The sequence below is a fragment of the Pleuronectes platessa genome, chromosome 17 (assembly GCF_947347685.1).
Source record: "Pleuronectes platessa chromosome 17, fPlePla1.1, whole genome shotgun sequence".
NCBI classification, from domain to species: domain Eukaryota; kingdom Metazoa; phylum Chordata; class Actinopteri; order Pleuronectiformes; family Pleuronectidae; genus Pleuronectes; species Pleuronectes platessa.
This window is the reverse complement of record NC_070642.1, coordinates 9,839,149-9,856,202: the sequence shown is the minus strand read 5'-3', so window position 1 is coordinate 9,856,202 and position 17,054 is coordinate 9,839,149. Positions and strand designations below refer to the sequence as shown.

At 42.1% G+C, this 17,054-nt stretch overlaps 2 protein-coding genes across 3 annotated transcripts; one reads left to right on the top strand and one right to left on the bottom strand.

Annotated features, from left to right (window-relative positions):
• The first annotated feature begins 937 nt into the window (after positions 1–937).
• On the top strand, positions 938–8,892 carry napbb (N-ethylmaleimide-sensitive factor attachment protein, beta b). 2 transcript variants are annotated; one of them, XM_053445055.1, is made up of 11 exons: positions 938–1,154; positions 3,668–3,747; positions 3,986–4,102; positions 5,103–5,149; positions 5,278–5,355; positions 5,449–5,504; positions 6,170–6,254; positions 6,354–6,458; positions 6,539–6,607; positions 6,697–6,747; positions 7,653–8,892. In XM_053445055.1, the coding sequence occupies exons 1-11, from the start codon at positions 1,054–1,056 to the stop codon at positions 7,752–7,754; spliced, it is 891 nt and encodes a 296-aa protein (XP_053301030.1). In that variant the 5' UTR covers positions 938–1,053; the 3' UTR covers positions 7,755–8,892. The 2 variants fall into 2 exon arrangements, with proteins under 2 accessions (XP_053301030.1, XP_053301031.1); XM_053445056.1 differs by lacking the exon at positions 5,103–5,149 and having other exon boundaries at positions 1,095–1,154.
• A 333-nt stretch (positions 8,893–9,225) lies between these two features.
• Positions 9,226–16,779, bottom strand: gzf1 (GDNF-inducible zinc finger protein 1). Its single transcript, XM_053445054.1, has 9 exons — positions 16,730–16,779; positions 15,964–16,124; positions 13,897–14,930; positions 12,957–13,140; positions 12,668–12,837; positions 11,840–11,934; positions 11,509–11,676; positions 11,227–11,384; positions 9,226–11,022 (listed from the first exon to the last, which is right to left on the bottom strand). The coding sequence occupies exons 2-9, from the start codon at positions 16,045–16,047 to the stop codon at positions 10,246–10,248; spliced, it is 2,670 nt and encodes an 889-aa protein (XP_053301029.1). The 5' UTR covers positions 16,048–16,124; positions 16,730–16,779; the 3' UTR covers positions 9,226–10,245.
• Between the last annotated feature and the right edge of the window lie 275 nt (positions 16,780–17,054).

Here is a 17,054-nt window from a genome sequence, read left to right as displayed (position 1 = left end):
GCTACCTTTTATCCTGCAGTCACTTCTGTGTGATAACCCTGACAGTATCTCTCAGACGCCCTGGTCGTCTCCTTCCATTGCACTGGTCCGTCTCACAATTATAAGATAAGCTGGTTAAGAGTCTAAACTCTCAGACAAATGTAATGGAGTACAAAGTACAACATTTCCTGCTGACATGTATTAGAAGTTGCATAGTTGCATGAATGCCAACAGTAATTTACTACCTCAAATGTGTACTCAAGTATAGTATATAGTATATACTTGAGTAAATGCACTTAAGTTCTGGCCAACGCTTGAAATGTACTTTCAGCTTGATTGCACAAGAGGTCAGTTGTGATGTTACAGCGCCCCCTACTGTACATTTGCGCAGCGTACACTGGTTTAGTTGCTTCTTTTAGATTGTTTTTCAGACGATAAGATTTGTTATTTTATTTTCATATCCAAAACTGCTTTGTAAAATATTAAATATCTATCTATCTATCTATCTATCGATCTATCGATCTATCTATCAACTTTATATACAAACATTGCAGATATATAGCCAAATAAAGAGACATCAAGATGTACAAACATAATGTAATAAAAATGTATGTAAATTGTAATTTCTTTTCTTGTGTATTAGTTTTGCTGCTATATTCTTTAAATTCAAACAGAACTCCTCCAGTGGTATTATTTACCTACATTGTTATTCTGCGTTTCTGGGTGTGAAATAAAGTCAATATTATTTTCTAAAATGTGCTATAACATTTAACAGTCAAATAATCTTAAAGATACTTTTCACAATATGCCATCAGCTGTTACGTAAAACTGGATATAAAAAACACTTCCTCGTTTTGCGTGGGTGTTGTAGTTCCTTCTGCCGCGAAGCCAACTCTCATTGCCGCATCTGGAAACTTCACCTCCCATGATGCCGCGCGGCTCGTCTTAAACCGCTAGCTGGTGCACGCCCACGCTAAATCAACCCGTCTCCTGTAATCCTCTGTGAACGCAGCTCGGTCCTCTGCGGGATTTACACTTTGTGCACATTCTCTCCTGAACACCGACAATTACAAGATGGACAACTCGGGGAAGGAGAAGGAAGCCATCCAGCTGATGGCCGACGCCGATAAGAAAGTCAAGTCGTCCGGCTCCTTTCTGGGCGGGATGTTTGGAGGGTAAGACAGCACTGCAGCAGAGAAACAGACAGCTAGCTAACTCACAACAACCCCTGTCTGTACATGCACCCATCTAGCGTCCAGTTAGCGTCCAGTTAGCTTCCAATTAGCTCCCAATTAGCTCCGCGGCTAAGGTTAGGTTAGGTGAGGTTTCAGCGTCATTTACCGTGAAATAAATCCTGCTGGTGGGTTAGCTACGTTAGCTTGGTTAGCTGTGATCCCTGTCAACACACCCCTCTCTCCTGGACGCTAGCATGGAAGCTGCGCAGTAGTTAAGCTAACTTGATAAGGTGAAGGTACCTCACAGGACTTACTTGTAGCCTGTTGGGTCGTTTCACACAGACTGTATGAAAATGGAAGTATGTGCCAGTATATATGTGTCTTATTTCTTAGGCTCTACTGTCAAACCCCCTTTAATGGACCACGTGACCTCACACCATGACAGTGGATGTACAGCCGTCATCCCAGCAGTGTTTTTATAGCATTTGGTTCATCAGTGCATTTATTTAAGTGAACCTGACTTTAACCCCCATCACACACAGACCTACAGTTTGTGATGGTTGCCACTCATTCTCTTTGACCCCACCATCATTGGTTTGGAGCATCAGCTGCACACACAACACAGTAATAGCAAATGAATCTATCTATTCGAATATTTTGCTCTCTTGTTGTGCAGCACTTTCCCACTCTGTGTTCAAGGTGATCCTTAAATATTATTATGAAGTTGTAATTAGGTGCTAAATCAAAGAATTTCCAAGGATACAGCTCAATTTCAAGATTTTAGCTTATGTGATAGTTAGTGATAAAATTAACTCAAATCCAGACAAACAGTTGGCATGTACTTTTCCCTGTTATTAATTTGCCTATATTCTTATTAAAAATGTACCTCCTAGTTGTGATTGCAGATGCTGATTCCTATCCCCTGCTTTATATCTAGGTTTATTTTTAGATTTCATTAAGCATAGATTAAAAGAAATGCATAGTAAGAGGAAAAGTAATAATATATAGAGGGCCAGTGACTTTTTGGAGCTCCATAAATTAGGTGATATATAATTCATGGCATCTTATATGTGGATTATTAAACCGTACAATAGAGATGCAGCAAATAAAGCTGTGTTTGCATGTGTCCAAAATAGAAAAGGCAGTTGTGTGACTGTGTTTTCCCTGAAGCCCTGTCTGAGGTGACCTCCAGATGATAATTCTGTGGCTGACCAAGCAGTGATGTCATCCCCCAGAGTATCATAACAAATCCAGGCAGCTCCCAGGGGTCCACTTCTCTTCGTGGAGGGGTGGAGATCTATAATGCCTGTATAGGATGATGCCTGTGGAAAAGATAGAGTCCATCCATCTAGGGCTGGGCGATATGGAAAAAAATGTTATCACGATATGTTTTTCCATATTGATCGATCTCGATTCTTATCATGATCCTGAAGCTTGAAGAAACAAGAGATTCACTGAAATTTACAATAAAGTTTATTAACATTAAAAAAAAATGAATATGCCTTCCAATAATGAGCACATAAACAAGTAAACATGTGGGTCAGCGTCAGACCCTCTGACACATTCAAGTGCTAAACTAGGAGCTCGTACCTGGGGTCTAACACTTTGATCAGTTTCCTGAAGCCGTCCCTCTCCACTGTGCTCAGGGGCATCATATCTTTAGCTAAGCAATAAGTATTAGCGCTCGTTATATTTTTGCCCCGCTTCGATTGTTTTTAATATGGGGCAATGGCTGCAAAACACGACTGGATGGACTGTTGTTTTGCTAACAGAACAGAATCGCTCCCGTTAGCGATGCTAACGGGAGACGTAGTGGTCTTGCCTGTCTCTTTGTTTGGTGTCGTGCAAACTTGAGCCCGCAGAGTCAAACTCTCTGTGTAATCACTGGGATGGTGCCGTCTCAGGTGATTGAAAAGGTTTGTGGTGTTTCCCGTCCTGGCTGGTACCGACCGCCGGCATATTTTGCAGACCGGCTTCGTCTGCTCCTCGTCATTTTTGCCGTATCCAAACCACGTACACACACCCCGACGTCGCGTTACCCTTTTTTTCGACAATGTCTTCGGTTTCGGGTGATGTAGTGATGTCGCTTTCACATTCGGCATTATTTTCGCTGTCCCCGACTTCAGTTTCACTCCTTTTTTCTCCTTTTTCCAACTTCGTTCTCTCTTTTTCTCTCTCTCGCAACTGCAGCTACTTTCACGATGGGAAGTGGGCGTGTCGTGTCCTACCTGCAGACGGCAGCCGGCAGACTCCGACACTGTTGTTGCGCTTACTTTTGCCACGTGAGATCGAATACATGTCACAAGGAGATAATCGAAATCGATCAACATTTTATCGCGATCCCGAATCGAGATCGAAAAATCGCCCAGCCCTACATCCATCTCAGCATTGCATCACCCTGTGACCTATGATGCCACATTTTCTTATTTAAATTTCGTACAGAATAGCCTGTATGGAAATGTATAATAGGTTCAGTGTATTTACAACATTTTCTTTTCTTCTGTGGTTTCTAGAGGACCTCAAAAAGTAGAAGAAGCATGTGAGATGTACTGCAGAGCAGCCAACATGTTCAAGATGGCCAAAAACTGGAACGGTAAGTTTAGTTTCCTTAAGATATCCATCTTATCTGTTTCGACACAGCTGAGACGCTGTGGGATTGTGTGCTTTTTTCCCCCTTTTTTTTTTGCTCTGTAAATGCAAAGTGCAGCACTTTGTGAAGGAGTCACGAGCTAAAACGGTGGAATGATGTGCATAAATTAGAGTGTCAGCTAAAAGCAGAGTGTACAGTATGTGTGCATGACATTTTCTCTTCTCTTTCTGTCCGTCTTCAGCTGCTGGAAATGCGTTTTGCAAGGCCGCACGTATCCACATGCAGCTGCAGAACAAACATGACTGCGCCACCAGTTTCATCGACGCAGGGAACGCTTTCAAGAAGTCGGACCCAAATGGTAAGAGAAAACCGACTGGGTTCAAACCTATGTAACCCAAAGTATACAAATATCTAATAATGAAAAAGAGGTGCTCAAGAACTGTCGAGAACTTTTGGCGAAAAGGGCCAGAGCAAGTGTTGATGTGCTGTTAATAAAAAGGACGTGAGCTCCACAGCAGAGTTTATACGTCATGTCCTGTCTGTGCCTGCTGCTCCACCCCTCACCTGAACACCAGGGACATTCCTGTGTTGCTTTGAGCGCGTCTGAGTAGAGAATCTCCTGCTACATCGTTCATGGAGAAAGTCCAGACCCAACATGTCAGAAATGGCTAATTTGATTCTAAATGACTCTGATCTGATTCTAAAATGAAACGTCAAATTTAAAGTTTGATGCAATACAATTATGCATGATTTTTTTTTTTTACAAATTTGAAAATATATATATAAAATCCATCCAAGACTAAATCCTGTGTAATTTAGTGTTAACTTGACAGGTTGAGGCTGTTCAGGTTTGACTCTCACAGGATATTAATTTAATATCCCAAGATGAGTCAATGTAGATTGTGTGTTCTTCTAGATTACTGAAAAATATTTTTATCCCCAGGCAGATTTTTTAGATTTTGGATAGGAAATCAGGACAGTTTAACACTTGGGCTCTGGTTATGAGGCTGCACTTTACTGTACAAATGGCCTGAGTTGCTTCGCTGTGGATCTTTCTAGCAATTGATCCTGTGAGAGTTATTACCCCTAAATTTCCTGGCATTTACAGTGAGGTGATTTATAGGGCTCTTTGTTTTCTCTCTGGCCTCATTTAATATTCTCCCTAAGCAGAGATATGACCATTGGTTTTGGGGGAGGGTAGCCGTCCACTGAAGAGGAGCCTCTTTCTTCTGGTTTTGCTCTATTTTTAGTTTTTGGATTCTCTAACTCAAACTACACCAGTGTTGTATATCTAAGTGTGAAGGTTCTAATAAATCATGTCTAACCATTGCCTCCTCTTCCCTTAATGCTGCCAAAAGAGGCAATCAAGTGTTTAAATGCTTCCATCGAAATATACACAGACATGGTAAGATGCTCATAGAACTTCTGCATCTCATTCACAAGAGTAAATCTGCCTTTAACAGAGCTGGATATCACATCGTCAGGATAGATCCCATTCATAATGAGTTCTCTCCTCTTCCTCTTCTCTCCCAGGGAAGATTCACCATCGCAGCCAAACACCACATCAATATCGCAGAGATCTACGAGTCTGAAATGGTGGATATCGAAAAGGTAACACAAGCTACGTAGTCAATATGAGCAGTAGGAGCAATATTTGTTTCAAAGAACACTTAAGATTGGGTTTGTTGTTTTTCTTTTGTAAAGGCCATTGCACATTATGAACAAGCAGCCGACTACTACAAAGGAGAAGAATCAAACAGGTACTGTTCTCTCTGTTTCTTCTACCAAACTAAAACTGCATATTATCTGTATTGTCTCCCATCGATTTTCAGCTCTAAAACCTGATTCTACCATGTGAGAAAAATGAAAACTTTTGTTTGTTCAGTTTCCAAATATACGTGGATAAGATAGTACAGGAAAGTTACATTATTCCCTTGAATGTCATAAACAGACCTGTCACACAAAGTTCATTCATTTTAACTGTTGCAGCTTAAAGGCTAACATGAGTGAAACTTGCACTTCGGCTGGGAGATAAAGCAATAACAAGAATTGGTCATCAACAACAATACAACAACAGCTCAATATGTATCAATATGTTGCTTATGCTTTGTAAAGGAGGCAAAGAACTTACTTGTTTTTAATGTTCAACATCTGATTTGAACTTGTTTGCCGTTCTCTACTCAGAAAAAGAGCTTAAAACTGCAGCCTTCATTGAGTATCTAAAAAAAGATAATAATCTGACATTTTTTGTTATAGTTATCAATAACTCTGAAAGGAAAAGTTTTATCTGGATATCTTTTGTTTTCCTTTGTACTGTTTGGATTGATCAGATTTCAGCTGTATTCACCTGGATTCTTGTTTGACTGTTTTACTCTCCAATGTTCCATGCTAATGAGCTTTTTGTTTTATTTCAATTTGTCTTTAGTTCTGCTAACAAGTGTCTGCTGAAGGTCGGGGGTTACGCTGCTCAGCTGGAGCAATACCAGAAAGCGATTGAGATCTACGAGCAGGTGGCTACTGCTGAGATTCATTGTGTCATGCTCTCACTTTTTCAACCCCTGTAATTAATGACATTTCTAATACATTTCTTCTGATTTGGATGCATCCAGGTCGGAGCTAGCACGATGGACAACCCGCTGCTGAAATACAGCGCCAAAGAGTATTTCTTCAAAGCCTCCCTCTGTCATTTCATCGTCGACGAGCTCAACGCCAAGGCGAGTTTATACCTCTGTGGTTCGGTCTCAGTTTAGGGACGGAGAGCTGTGGTACAATCTAACACGCTGTGTCTCCACAGATTGCTATTGAAAAATATGAGGAGATGTTCCCGGCCTTCACAGACTCCAGAGAATGCAAGTTGTTGAAGGTAAGTGGATGCTGACAACTCCGAGGCAGCCAGTGGCTCAGTGAATCAGTTCTATGAGTAACCTACATTTCGGTTTTTTTGCTTGACAGAAACTTCTTGAGGCACATGAAGAGCAGAACAGTGAAGCTTTCACAGAGGCAGTAAGTCATGTGAACACTATGAAAGTTGTTGGTGGGCTCAGAAATCCCTCTGCTTCAGCTATTGTAGTTTGGTTGAATCCCATGTGTTTTCAGGAAAGAAGAAAACTGGATCTCAGGAATCTGTGAAGTCTCTCAGGACTGTGTTTATATGAAAGTCGTGAAGACGGAGCCGAGCTCCAAAAAACATGTTTTAAAATGAACTCAAAGTCAGAGAGGGAAGAGGCCTCGTCAGAGACTTAGAGAAATACTTAACAATATGACAGATGTGTTAGTTTATACATTTGCAAAGCTGCTAATTAAATCACTTAATTTGTAAACATAACTCTTCTCGGATTATGGAGGTTATGTTCCTCTGTCAGTTGGATTCCAAGCAAAATTGTGTAAAAGCTACTGAAAAAAAGTTGGGGGAAGGGTGCAGTATGGGTCAGGGGAAAAGCCATTCAATTAAGGTGGGGATCCAGGATTTCTTTTGGTCACTGACACATTGGGAGAGGGTGTTTAAAAAATATTGGAAGGATTTTTAATAGATCTTAATTTAGAAAATCAGGCACACTTAGGAAACTGATATCGGTGATTGTGTGAAATGTGGTGCAGCTTTATTAAAAAATTTAAGGGGACATTTGGACCTGGCTGAGGTACGGTTTTCTACTGAGTGCGATTGTACTTGAGACAGTGGTTTTTGTTGCAGCAAAAGGTTAATATGTGTTTTTCAGTCCTTTTTTTTTTTTTTTTTAACCTAAACACCATACCAATCTCGCTTTGTAATAACATAGATGCAATTTCATGTCTCACTGCAAATTCAATCAGAATGTTTATTACTCTAAACGGCAGAAAAACAAATGTCTTATATCGGGTAACTATTGTATCAGTCGTGCTCTAGTGTCTCTTTTCTTTTCTGTCTGCAGGTAAAGGAGTTTGACTCGATCTCACGTCTGGACCAGTGGCACACAACCCTCCTGCTGCGCATCAAAAAGACCATCCAGGGCGACGAAGGGGATCTGAAATGAGCGACACGGGGGTTAGACGCACAGCACGGAGGGACAAATCCATCACGCATGCTTACATACATGCATACATACACACACACACACACACACACACAGCTACACAAACACGCACTCACCTCACTGTATAGCATCAGGACAGGGGTGTCTGCTGATGATTTTTGAACATCCCACTGCTACATGTTCAGAGCACTACCTTGCTTTCCTGCAGAGCATATCTGAATCTAGTCAGAATGTAAATCCTCTCGCCCTCACCTCTGCCCAGGGGATTGCTGCATACCTTTTTCTGCTGGAATCCGTGCTGGTGGAATTCCGAGTGGTATATCATATTGAACTTAGTGTTAACGACACCCACTGCATGTTTTGTACTCTTGTTTCCTAGTCAAATGCAGCTTGTTTTTTTTAAAGCTAGTTTATTATATATTTTAAATTATTTAAATGTCTGTTTGTTGTACATAAGATTATCGTTGTATTTATTTAAAGAATCTACTATTATCTTAATTTGTATTGTGTTGAACTAGAAGGGAAGGGTGAAATAAATGTCACAAACGTTATTCAAAGTCATTACCATTATAAAATAAAATAAAACGCAAAAAAATATTTTAGTTTCCTGTTTATCACCTTCTAGACGAAGGGGGATGATATGCACCAAATGTAGACTGTTAAACATTTGTAATTTTTCCTTACATATTCATGATTTGATAATTTAAAAGTTCCTTTATTATCATTTCATTTTTTGTTGATGTAGTAAAACTTTAACGTTGGAGGCTGAAATGTTTAGATTTGCCCATGTGAGCTGTATTTTTGAATGAGAAGCACTGACGTGGGAACCGTGGCTCCTTCTTCCCAGGGCAGTAATCTTGGTATTACCGCGCATCATTAGTCTCTCCTCTCTGTGCCGTGTCGTGTCGTTCACTAACTCGGTGAAGGTTTACTACCTTGCATCTGGCCAGTCGCTAAGCATGTCATTATGTGTAGGTTACAGTCGTGTCACATCCACTAGTGAGCCAGACCAAAGTTTTTACTAAAGGGTCAGTCGCCCTGCGTATCCAGCTTCTTCCAGAGTGGAATGACCATGGACCTAGGATATGATCTGTATGCTTGTGCGAATGGACAATAATAAAGGTATTCTATCCCACAATGCCCTGCCTTTGACCTTATGTGTGAGATAGAAGCGTTGTGTGTTATAAGCATCAGTCTGTCCTTTAATCATCTTTCGTGTTCCTAAATCAAACTTATTGGAGCTTCAGTTCAGTACTAGACAGTAAACACATTACCAGTAGTGCTTGATCCTATATTGAGATTATAGAAAATCTGGACCATTGTATGTTTAGTGTATTGATAACTTACTAGTGTACAGAAGATTGTCACCCAAGTGGAAATATATACAGTATTACAAGCTAAAGTGACTTGTCTTTATGAGGATACTACTAAATTGTGTTGCCTTATAGATAATATGTATAATAATACATAATTCTGGTGATGTATACCTTTTATTGAACTGTTACCTTCCTCTGTGTCTCCGCTGCCATGTCCAGCTGTAACCTGAGTCAAATCTGACTGGTGAACAAAAATCTAATCAATCTAATCAATCACCTATAATCTAGTTTTGACACGACTACTTCCTGCTCTTATGCATCACACAATGTCCGTGTCACCTTTAGTGGGCATTCTTTTTAACTGACCATCTTTATTACAGTATTTTGATCAGGTACCATGTCTATAACAAATCGACATGTTCTTGTCAAATTAACTCATTTGAAAATAAGGTAACTGATTTCATTGAACTCGGTTGAAACTTCGAAACTTAAGCGTTTTAAAAGGTATGTATTTTCCTTTGGAGTCAACATTGTTGACAATTACTTTGAAATGCAGGTGTAGCTCATACAGTCTATGATGTAGCTACATGGAAAACATCCAAACAGAGTAAAGGGCCAGAATTTTGAAGGATTTAAGCTCACTCATTTAAATTCAAACCTAAATAAATCAACAGGGTTGCAAAGAGCATGCTGTCATTCCACAGATGTATGGAAAGCTAATTCAGTGGGGGGGTGGTCTTTCGCTGCCAAGGACTTCGGACTAGGTTCCCAGATCATCCTGCAGAACGTCCAATATGTAACTCCTGAAGTTTTATTATATATATATATATATGACAGGAAAAGTTCTGTGATACTTATACAAGGGATTGAAGGGAATTTAACCTTATGTGATGTTTGGCATTATTTGTTAGTAACTAACAATCGCCTTCATATTTGTATTCAACTCGGTAAATTAACAAACCATATAATATTAATACTCAATGCTTGGTTTTACCTTAGTTACATCTCTTAAGCATGTAGCATTTCCCACTGAGTACCTTAACATCTCAACATGTCGTGGTAAACACTGAAGATCACAGATGTGACAAAGTCATTACACTGATTCAGAAAAACTTGCATTACTGAGGGGTTGAAACGTGGCCCAAGATAAAGAGCTTTATATTTACACCCACTTTCTACACAGCGTCTTGATCGGGGGTGTTCTTAATTTCATCCAAAGAGTTTTCTGCTGCCTTTTTCTTTTCCTGTGCATCGACAGCTGCCGTTTGTTCGTTTCCACAAACCATGTCAGCGACGACCACAGTCTGAATATCAGGTTGGGATTGGTTGATCTTGGTCTCTAAAACTGGAGACAGAAGCGTCTGTGACACAGCAGCTTCCAGGACGGATGACGTTGGAACAGCTGGGATCTCGTTGACCGGTGCCAATGTGGCGTCAGAGACAGGGAAGGAGAGAACTGAGGGTAGGGACAAAGAGGAGGTGGAGATGGAGGAGACCAAGGGGATGGGATGAGCCATAGAGACAGGTATAGAGAAGGGGATGGTGGAACCATCTAAGGAAATGAGGTTGGTGCCTGTGCCGTCAGTGGTCATGATGGGCTGGATATGCGTCCCAGGTGGCACCTCGGTGTGGATGACGGTGATCCCGCCTTGACTGACCAGAGCAATGGTTCCATGGCTGGTCCAATCGGGCGGAAGAGTGACTGGCTCGGCGCGAGCCAGAATGGAATCTGTGGTGGTTTTACTGGCAGCAGCAGCATCATCGGCATAAACAGCACAGGTGGCATCAGCGGGAGTAACAGTGTCACCTTCAGCACCAGTGGAAACAGCGTCACCAGCCGCAGCTCCTGCTTTTTTTGTCTTTCCCTTAGGGGTGGATTTGGGTTTCTTGTCCTCCATATTTCCCTGTAGAACCACAAGGTAGGTTTTCCAGGGAGCATCGGCGTCGTGAGTCTGAACGTCAAAAGAGCTCACGTTAGTTTTAAAAGCAGTCAAAGCACTTTAGGCATGGACTAGTAGCCCTTAAACCATTAATAAAGCTTTTTTTTAATGTGTCGGTCCAGTCAAAAAGCCAGTTTCAGCAACGCTGTTCCCAAACAGTCACATTTTAAAAAAAACTTTCAGATAGAACGACATAGTAAGGTAGGCACCACTAACCATAGCGTGCCTGCGGAGGGTGGACTGGTCAGTGAAGGTGCGGCTACAGAGGCCACACATGTAGGGTTTCTCCCCCGTGTGGATACGCTGGTGCCTCTGCAGGGCGTTGATCTGGGTAAAACACTTGTGACATTCTTTACAACTGTACGGACGCTCGCCTAAGAGAGAGCACACACACGCGGGTGGAATTAAAACAGGAGGACAGGGATGAGGTTGAGGTTAAAAGCAGATGATGCCCTCAAATGACCGGAAAAAACTAAGTGTGACTGTTCATGCGGTTACCTGTGTGTGTCTTTATATGCTGGTGAAGAGAGTTCCTCTGAGCAAAGCCTCGGCCACACTGTTCGCACTTGTACGGCTTGAAGCCAGTGTGGATGTTTGAGTGGTGCCGGAGGTATTCTTTAGACGCAAAGCTTTTCCCACACGCCTCACACATGAAAGGCTTCTCTCCTGACAAGCGAAAAAAAGACACAGGAAAAGAAACATCCTCTTCACATGTGGTCTGACATGTGTAGATAGCAGTGTGGGTACAAATCCTATAGGACTACTTAAAGGGACAAATAAAGATGATAATACAGAAATGTGGAGAGTTGTAATACTATGTCAGTCTTACCTGTGTGTGATCTCTTATGATAAGCCAACATGTGCTTCTGGGTGAACCTGGCTTCGCACTCGTCACATGCAAAAGGCTTCTCTCCTGTGTGAATCCTACAAATAGGCATCGTTTAGACCTCAAATATATACACACACATATATATTTGTGTTTCTAAACAAAACTCCCAGCTGTCATTATCACGTCGTAAATACTCACCGGTTTTTGTATATTTAAGTCCACAGTTGATGATTCGACAGATCATAGACTGTTTTATAAAGACGGACAACATGCGTTTCGATCACCTCCTCCATGTTAATTGATGGGATATGGACCAAACTAAAACGTTAAAGGACCCGTCAAATACATTTTTCTCAAAGATAGATTCTGTCGTTGTAGGCGTTTTTTATAACTCTGCTGTTTATTCAATTTGTCCAGTAAGTTTGGTTAAATTCAGTTGTTTGATGCTATAAAAACAAGGTCAAAAGTCAAATGCCACTGCGCAGGGTCTGGCTCTAGACGCGCTACATGGCAGCGTTCTAATCCGGGATCTTTTAGTTTCATGTTGTTATTTCAGTGGGAGGAAGTGGAAACACGTCACTCATCTTTATATACAGTCTATGGGACGGACAGGGAGGACCATATAAAAAAAATGTGTTTTCTGTGCAACACATTCTCAGACAGAGCACTCTGGGAATTTGTCCTAACAGGTGAGTATTGCTCGCTCAACTTACTTTCTTCTTGACTTCCCCCAAATACAAAAACTTCAACCCTCTGGTTTACATCGTTAGTATCCACACAGCTTCTTCCCCAATTCTCACTTCCTGTCATCATCTGTGAGTTCCGTACCTGCGGTGCATCTTGAGAGCAGCATTCTGGGTAAATCTGGCGCTGCATTCAGTGCACTCAAACGGCTTTGCTCCAGTGTGTATCCGCTCGTGCAGCAACAGAGCCGTTTTGGAGCTGAGCGACTTTCCACAATCGGGGCAGACGTGACGCATACTGTTACGTTCATGCACCTGAGAAGCAACAGGGGTGGGAGAGAAAGGTGCAGATAAATAAGTCATGACAAAATATTTTATCAGTGAAATAGCTCTGCATTGGACTTTTAGATAGTCATTGTTTCGTGCATCCTCACCTGTCTTTGATGGCGGACGACATCCTTCTTCCGTTTGAAGGTCTTGGAGCAGCAGGCGCAGGAGAAGAGTCTCTCGCTGCTGTGGACGTGCTTCTCGTGGATCTTCAAGTTGCTGCGGTTGGCGAAGGTCTGCTGGCAGGTCTCACAGCGGTAGACCATGTCTGCTTTCACTCCGTGGTACGTGCTGGGCAAGAGATCGGGAATGGGTCACAGCAATATCGAAAGTGTATCAGAACTACTTGCCTGTCTCTGAAAACTCTGAAGGTACACAGTGTGACTTTTTGGTTCATTTTGGTAATAAAGTATTGATCATGCTGTTAAGAAGCTGACTTTACTATGCCTGTCTACTCTAAGACATTTGACTGGGTTGTCAGAATCCACCATGTAATTACACTTTAATCCCTTCTCCCTCTCTCGTCCTCATCTAGACAGGTTATTGAATTCACTTACTGAATGAATTTAGGTTTTACCAGATTCTTAACAGATCATAAATTGTGCTTAATAAAGTAGGACACACTAATAAACTAGAATGACACTGGGTAGAATGCATACCTCCACCAATGCCCAACAGTCCCTTTATGAATCTAGATTTAAAATCACTGACTCCAGATTTTTATTTGGACCTGCACCAATTGCTCAACTAGTAAATGAAAATGTTGGAAAAAACACCCCCATCTCGCCTGCTTATCTAGAGTGTATCTAGATGGTCTTGTTAGTGGTAAGTGTTAGTGGTATCACACTAGAATACAAACTATGAAATGATCAGGATGTTTGATAACGAGGTTGTGAGCTTGCCATCAGCTGGGTGTGAACGTCATTGGTGAAAATTTGCATTCAATAAATCTGAAACTGTAACCATCTCCTGTCAAATAGTGGATTATAATAAACAATGTCACTGTTAGACCAGTGACTTAATCTGAGGATAACTACAATGTCCAACCTGATGTGCTTCAGGTAGCTCCTCTCGTAGTGGAAGGTCCGCTGGCACTTTTCACACTGGAACTGGGCTTTGGACGTTCGTTTTGACGTCACCTTGGACTCTCCCTCTTCCCCCTCCTCCTCGTCCTCCTCCTCCTCCTCCTCCTCATCCACAGATAACATGGAGTCTTCGATATTACTTTGCACATCGTCCTCGTTTTCACAGTTGTCCACATCAGAGCCCGGCACTCTGCACGAGGACTCATCGCCTCTCTCCGCTCCGTTCTCTGGCTGAGCCTCGACTTCAGTCCTGTCCTCACACTCCTCTGTACACTCCTCTGTGTCTTCATTGGTAACTTGGTTTTCACTGTTCGAAGTCTCTCTCGTAGCGTTTAGACGCTTCTGAAGGATTCTGCGGCTGGATTTCCTCGGCTTCACCTGTCCCCCTTCGCTTTTTCCATTGGTCACTGTTTTCTTCGCCCGAGATGTTTTTGCGGTGACTTCCTTCTCCGAGCTCTGTGGTGAGCGCTGCCGCTTCAGAACTAGCCTGCCCAGCTGCTTCTTCCCTTTGGGCCCTTTCTCTTTATCGTCACACTGTAAATAATAATGATCCGAAACATTTGATGCAGGCGTTTTCTTTTTAGGGGGTTCTAAAGTCTCAGCACGCATGGCCTCATCACAAACCTCGGACAGATCCCTGCAGTCCAACAACTCTGCCGCTGCTTGCACGTCAGCGATCTTCTTGCTGGCCACTTCCACTTTACCCGTGTACACAAACTCCAGAAACGTGGAGAAATCGTCAGAATGCACATTTGAGAGGGAGATTGTGTCTCGGGCTACATCCTGGACGAGAAGGGTGCTCTTGAAGTAGCCACTGGATGCTGCGAGCACCACCTGATGGGCCTGAAACTCCTGCTTGTCCCCCTGGAAGTCTACGTGCACGGTGACATCACACAACAGCCCCTGCAGCCTCAGCTGATGCAGAGAAGCCAGGATGTTTTCATGGTGCGACCTGGAGGTGAGCTGGACCACGTTGCGCTTCATGATGCATTTGTGCTGCGGACAGAAACAGAAAAAGGAACAGACACTTGTAAGGCAAGTTACCTTAACTTCGCAAAGGTGTTTATTACACAAAAACAAAAAAACAAAATCTGGGTTGCTTCAAGCACAGACGTTTGCAGGGTTGTTGTCTGTTGTTTTGCCCTTGAAATTACACATTCCCCCCCTTAAAGCAGGAGCATATTAACTTTGACCTCTGGGCCCATTGAGTTGCATGTGTGCCCCTGCTGATTCCCTTATCGAAGCCCCCCATTTGTCCTAGTCTCTGCCATATCTATGTATTAGGTTATAATTACTTCTGCCAAGGAGGTAAAGTTTTAATCTGCTTTTATTTTTGCGTATACAGGATTATGCTAGAGCTACAGGAGGAATTATCACGAAATTTGTTGGGAATGGACAGAATTCATTCATTCATGTATGAATGTGTGCAGTTCAGTGAAGACCAAATAAAAATAGAATTTACACGTGGTTCGTGGGGGGACTGAGGGGCCTGGGTGGAGGTATGAACTGTGCTAAGTCACGTTTTTATCTGTGATCACAGGTGAGTTTCAGGAGATCGGGGGCAGTTGTGCTGACGATTTTTTGTATTTCGTATTCACGTCACTACTTATCTTGAGCAGTAGTTCGAGAAATGCCTGCATCATCACTACTGAGGTTAATATTAGGGCAACGATTGCTTCCCATGAGCAAAAGGGAGCAGCTACTATTCAGCTAATGCTTGTAGAACTATCTTTACAAGACCATGTGGATCTGAAACACTTCACACATGCGCATCTAAAGCTCCTCTACTAAGGACAACAGAGTGAATGGGATGTTTACTCTTCATAATGTCCACGGCTAGGATACTCAACAGCTAACAGCAGAACCAAGGACACGATGCTAAACGAGCTAGGTTAAGCTAACGCTGACTTAGTTATATAAATGAAACTGGAGGAGATAAATGACTCCAACCCTGGAAGTGTGATCAGCAGCAGCAGCGGCTCAGCGAAACTACCGCACAACAACAACAACATGGAGCAAGTTTTCTTACCGTAAGCTTGCTAAAATGGCAGCCCTTCACAAATGCTCGCTGCGGCGGACGGTATATTTCCTGTAGAAATCGCTCGCGAGACATCCGGTGCCGAGGAGGCTGATTCCGGATCAGTTCTCCTTCCACGATAAAGCTGCAACACCAGCGTGCCACCACTGCTCCTGGATCAGTGTAAAGGGTTGTTCACGAACACGCAACGCAATTTGTCGATATTGAAGAGAAGCGCCTCACATTCAGGGCATTTCCGGGTTTGCTGTCAAGCTAATGTAGCTAGCTAGTGTTAGCTCGTACTTTAAACAGTTTGCATATATATTTACCTTTTACTATTTTCAAAAGCTTTGTTGGCTTTAAGAAATGTGGCCTGACTTTGAATGCAGGTGTCTGAGAAACTGCTACTTGACGCTAAAGACGTTCAAATAATACTGAAACTAAGAATATTGAGGACCCATTAAAGCCCAAACAAATTTCAAAGTAACATTAGCTAATGTTAGCTATCTTTTAATTCAGCTAATGCTATCTAGCTAGTTTAACACGCTTCAATGCAAAATACTGTATACATATTTGGTTTGGTTTTAATATTGTTAGTTTAAATATTATTTGAACAGCTTTAGCATCAGTAAGATCCATTTTAACGTTTCTGTCACGCTTCATTTAAAGTAAGGCCACATTTCTTATAGTCACCCCAACCGTTGCAAATAATACAGGTTAAAATGAAATATCTACAGAAACTGTTAAAAGTTTAAATAATGTCACATACTGATGTTACCGTAAATTCTCAGCAGAAGAAACCAAAACTGTATTTGTTGCTGCACTGACGCCCCGTGGCCACACGGGGGCGCCGTTATACAAAGGCAACCTTGATGTGCTTTGCAAGTATTGGTGGGGGGGAAAAAGACATTGAAAAAACCAAGTTTACATTTTTCAGCATGATCAGTTTTCACGCTGATTACTCTGATTCTAGCAGAAAGTTCGACTGGGCAGACGTACTAAACTATGTGCTGTACACTTGCTATTTTATTGTAATCGCAGTTCTATGAGATTGGTACCAAACCTAATAGAAAACAGGACAGACACACTGAAAGATTTAAGTG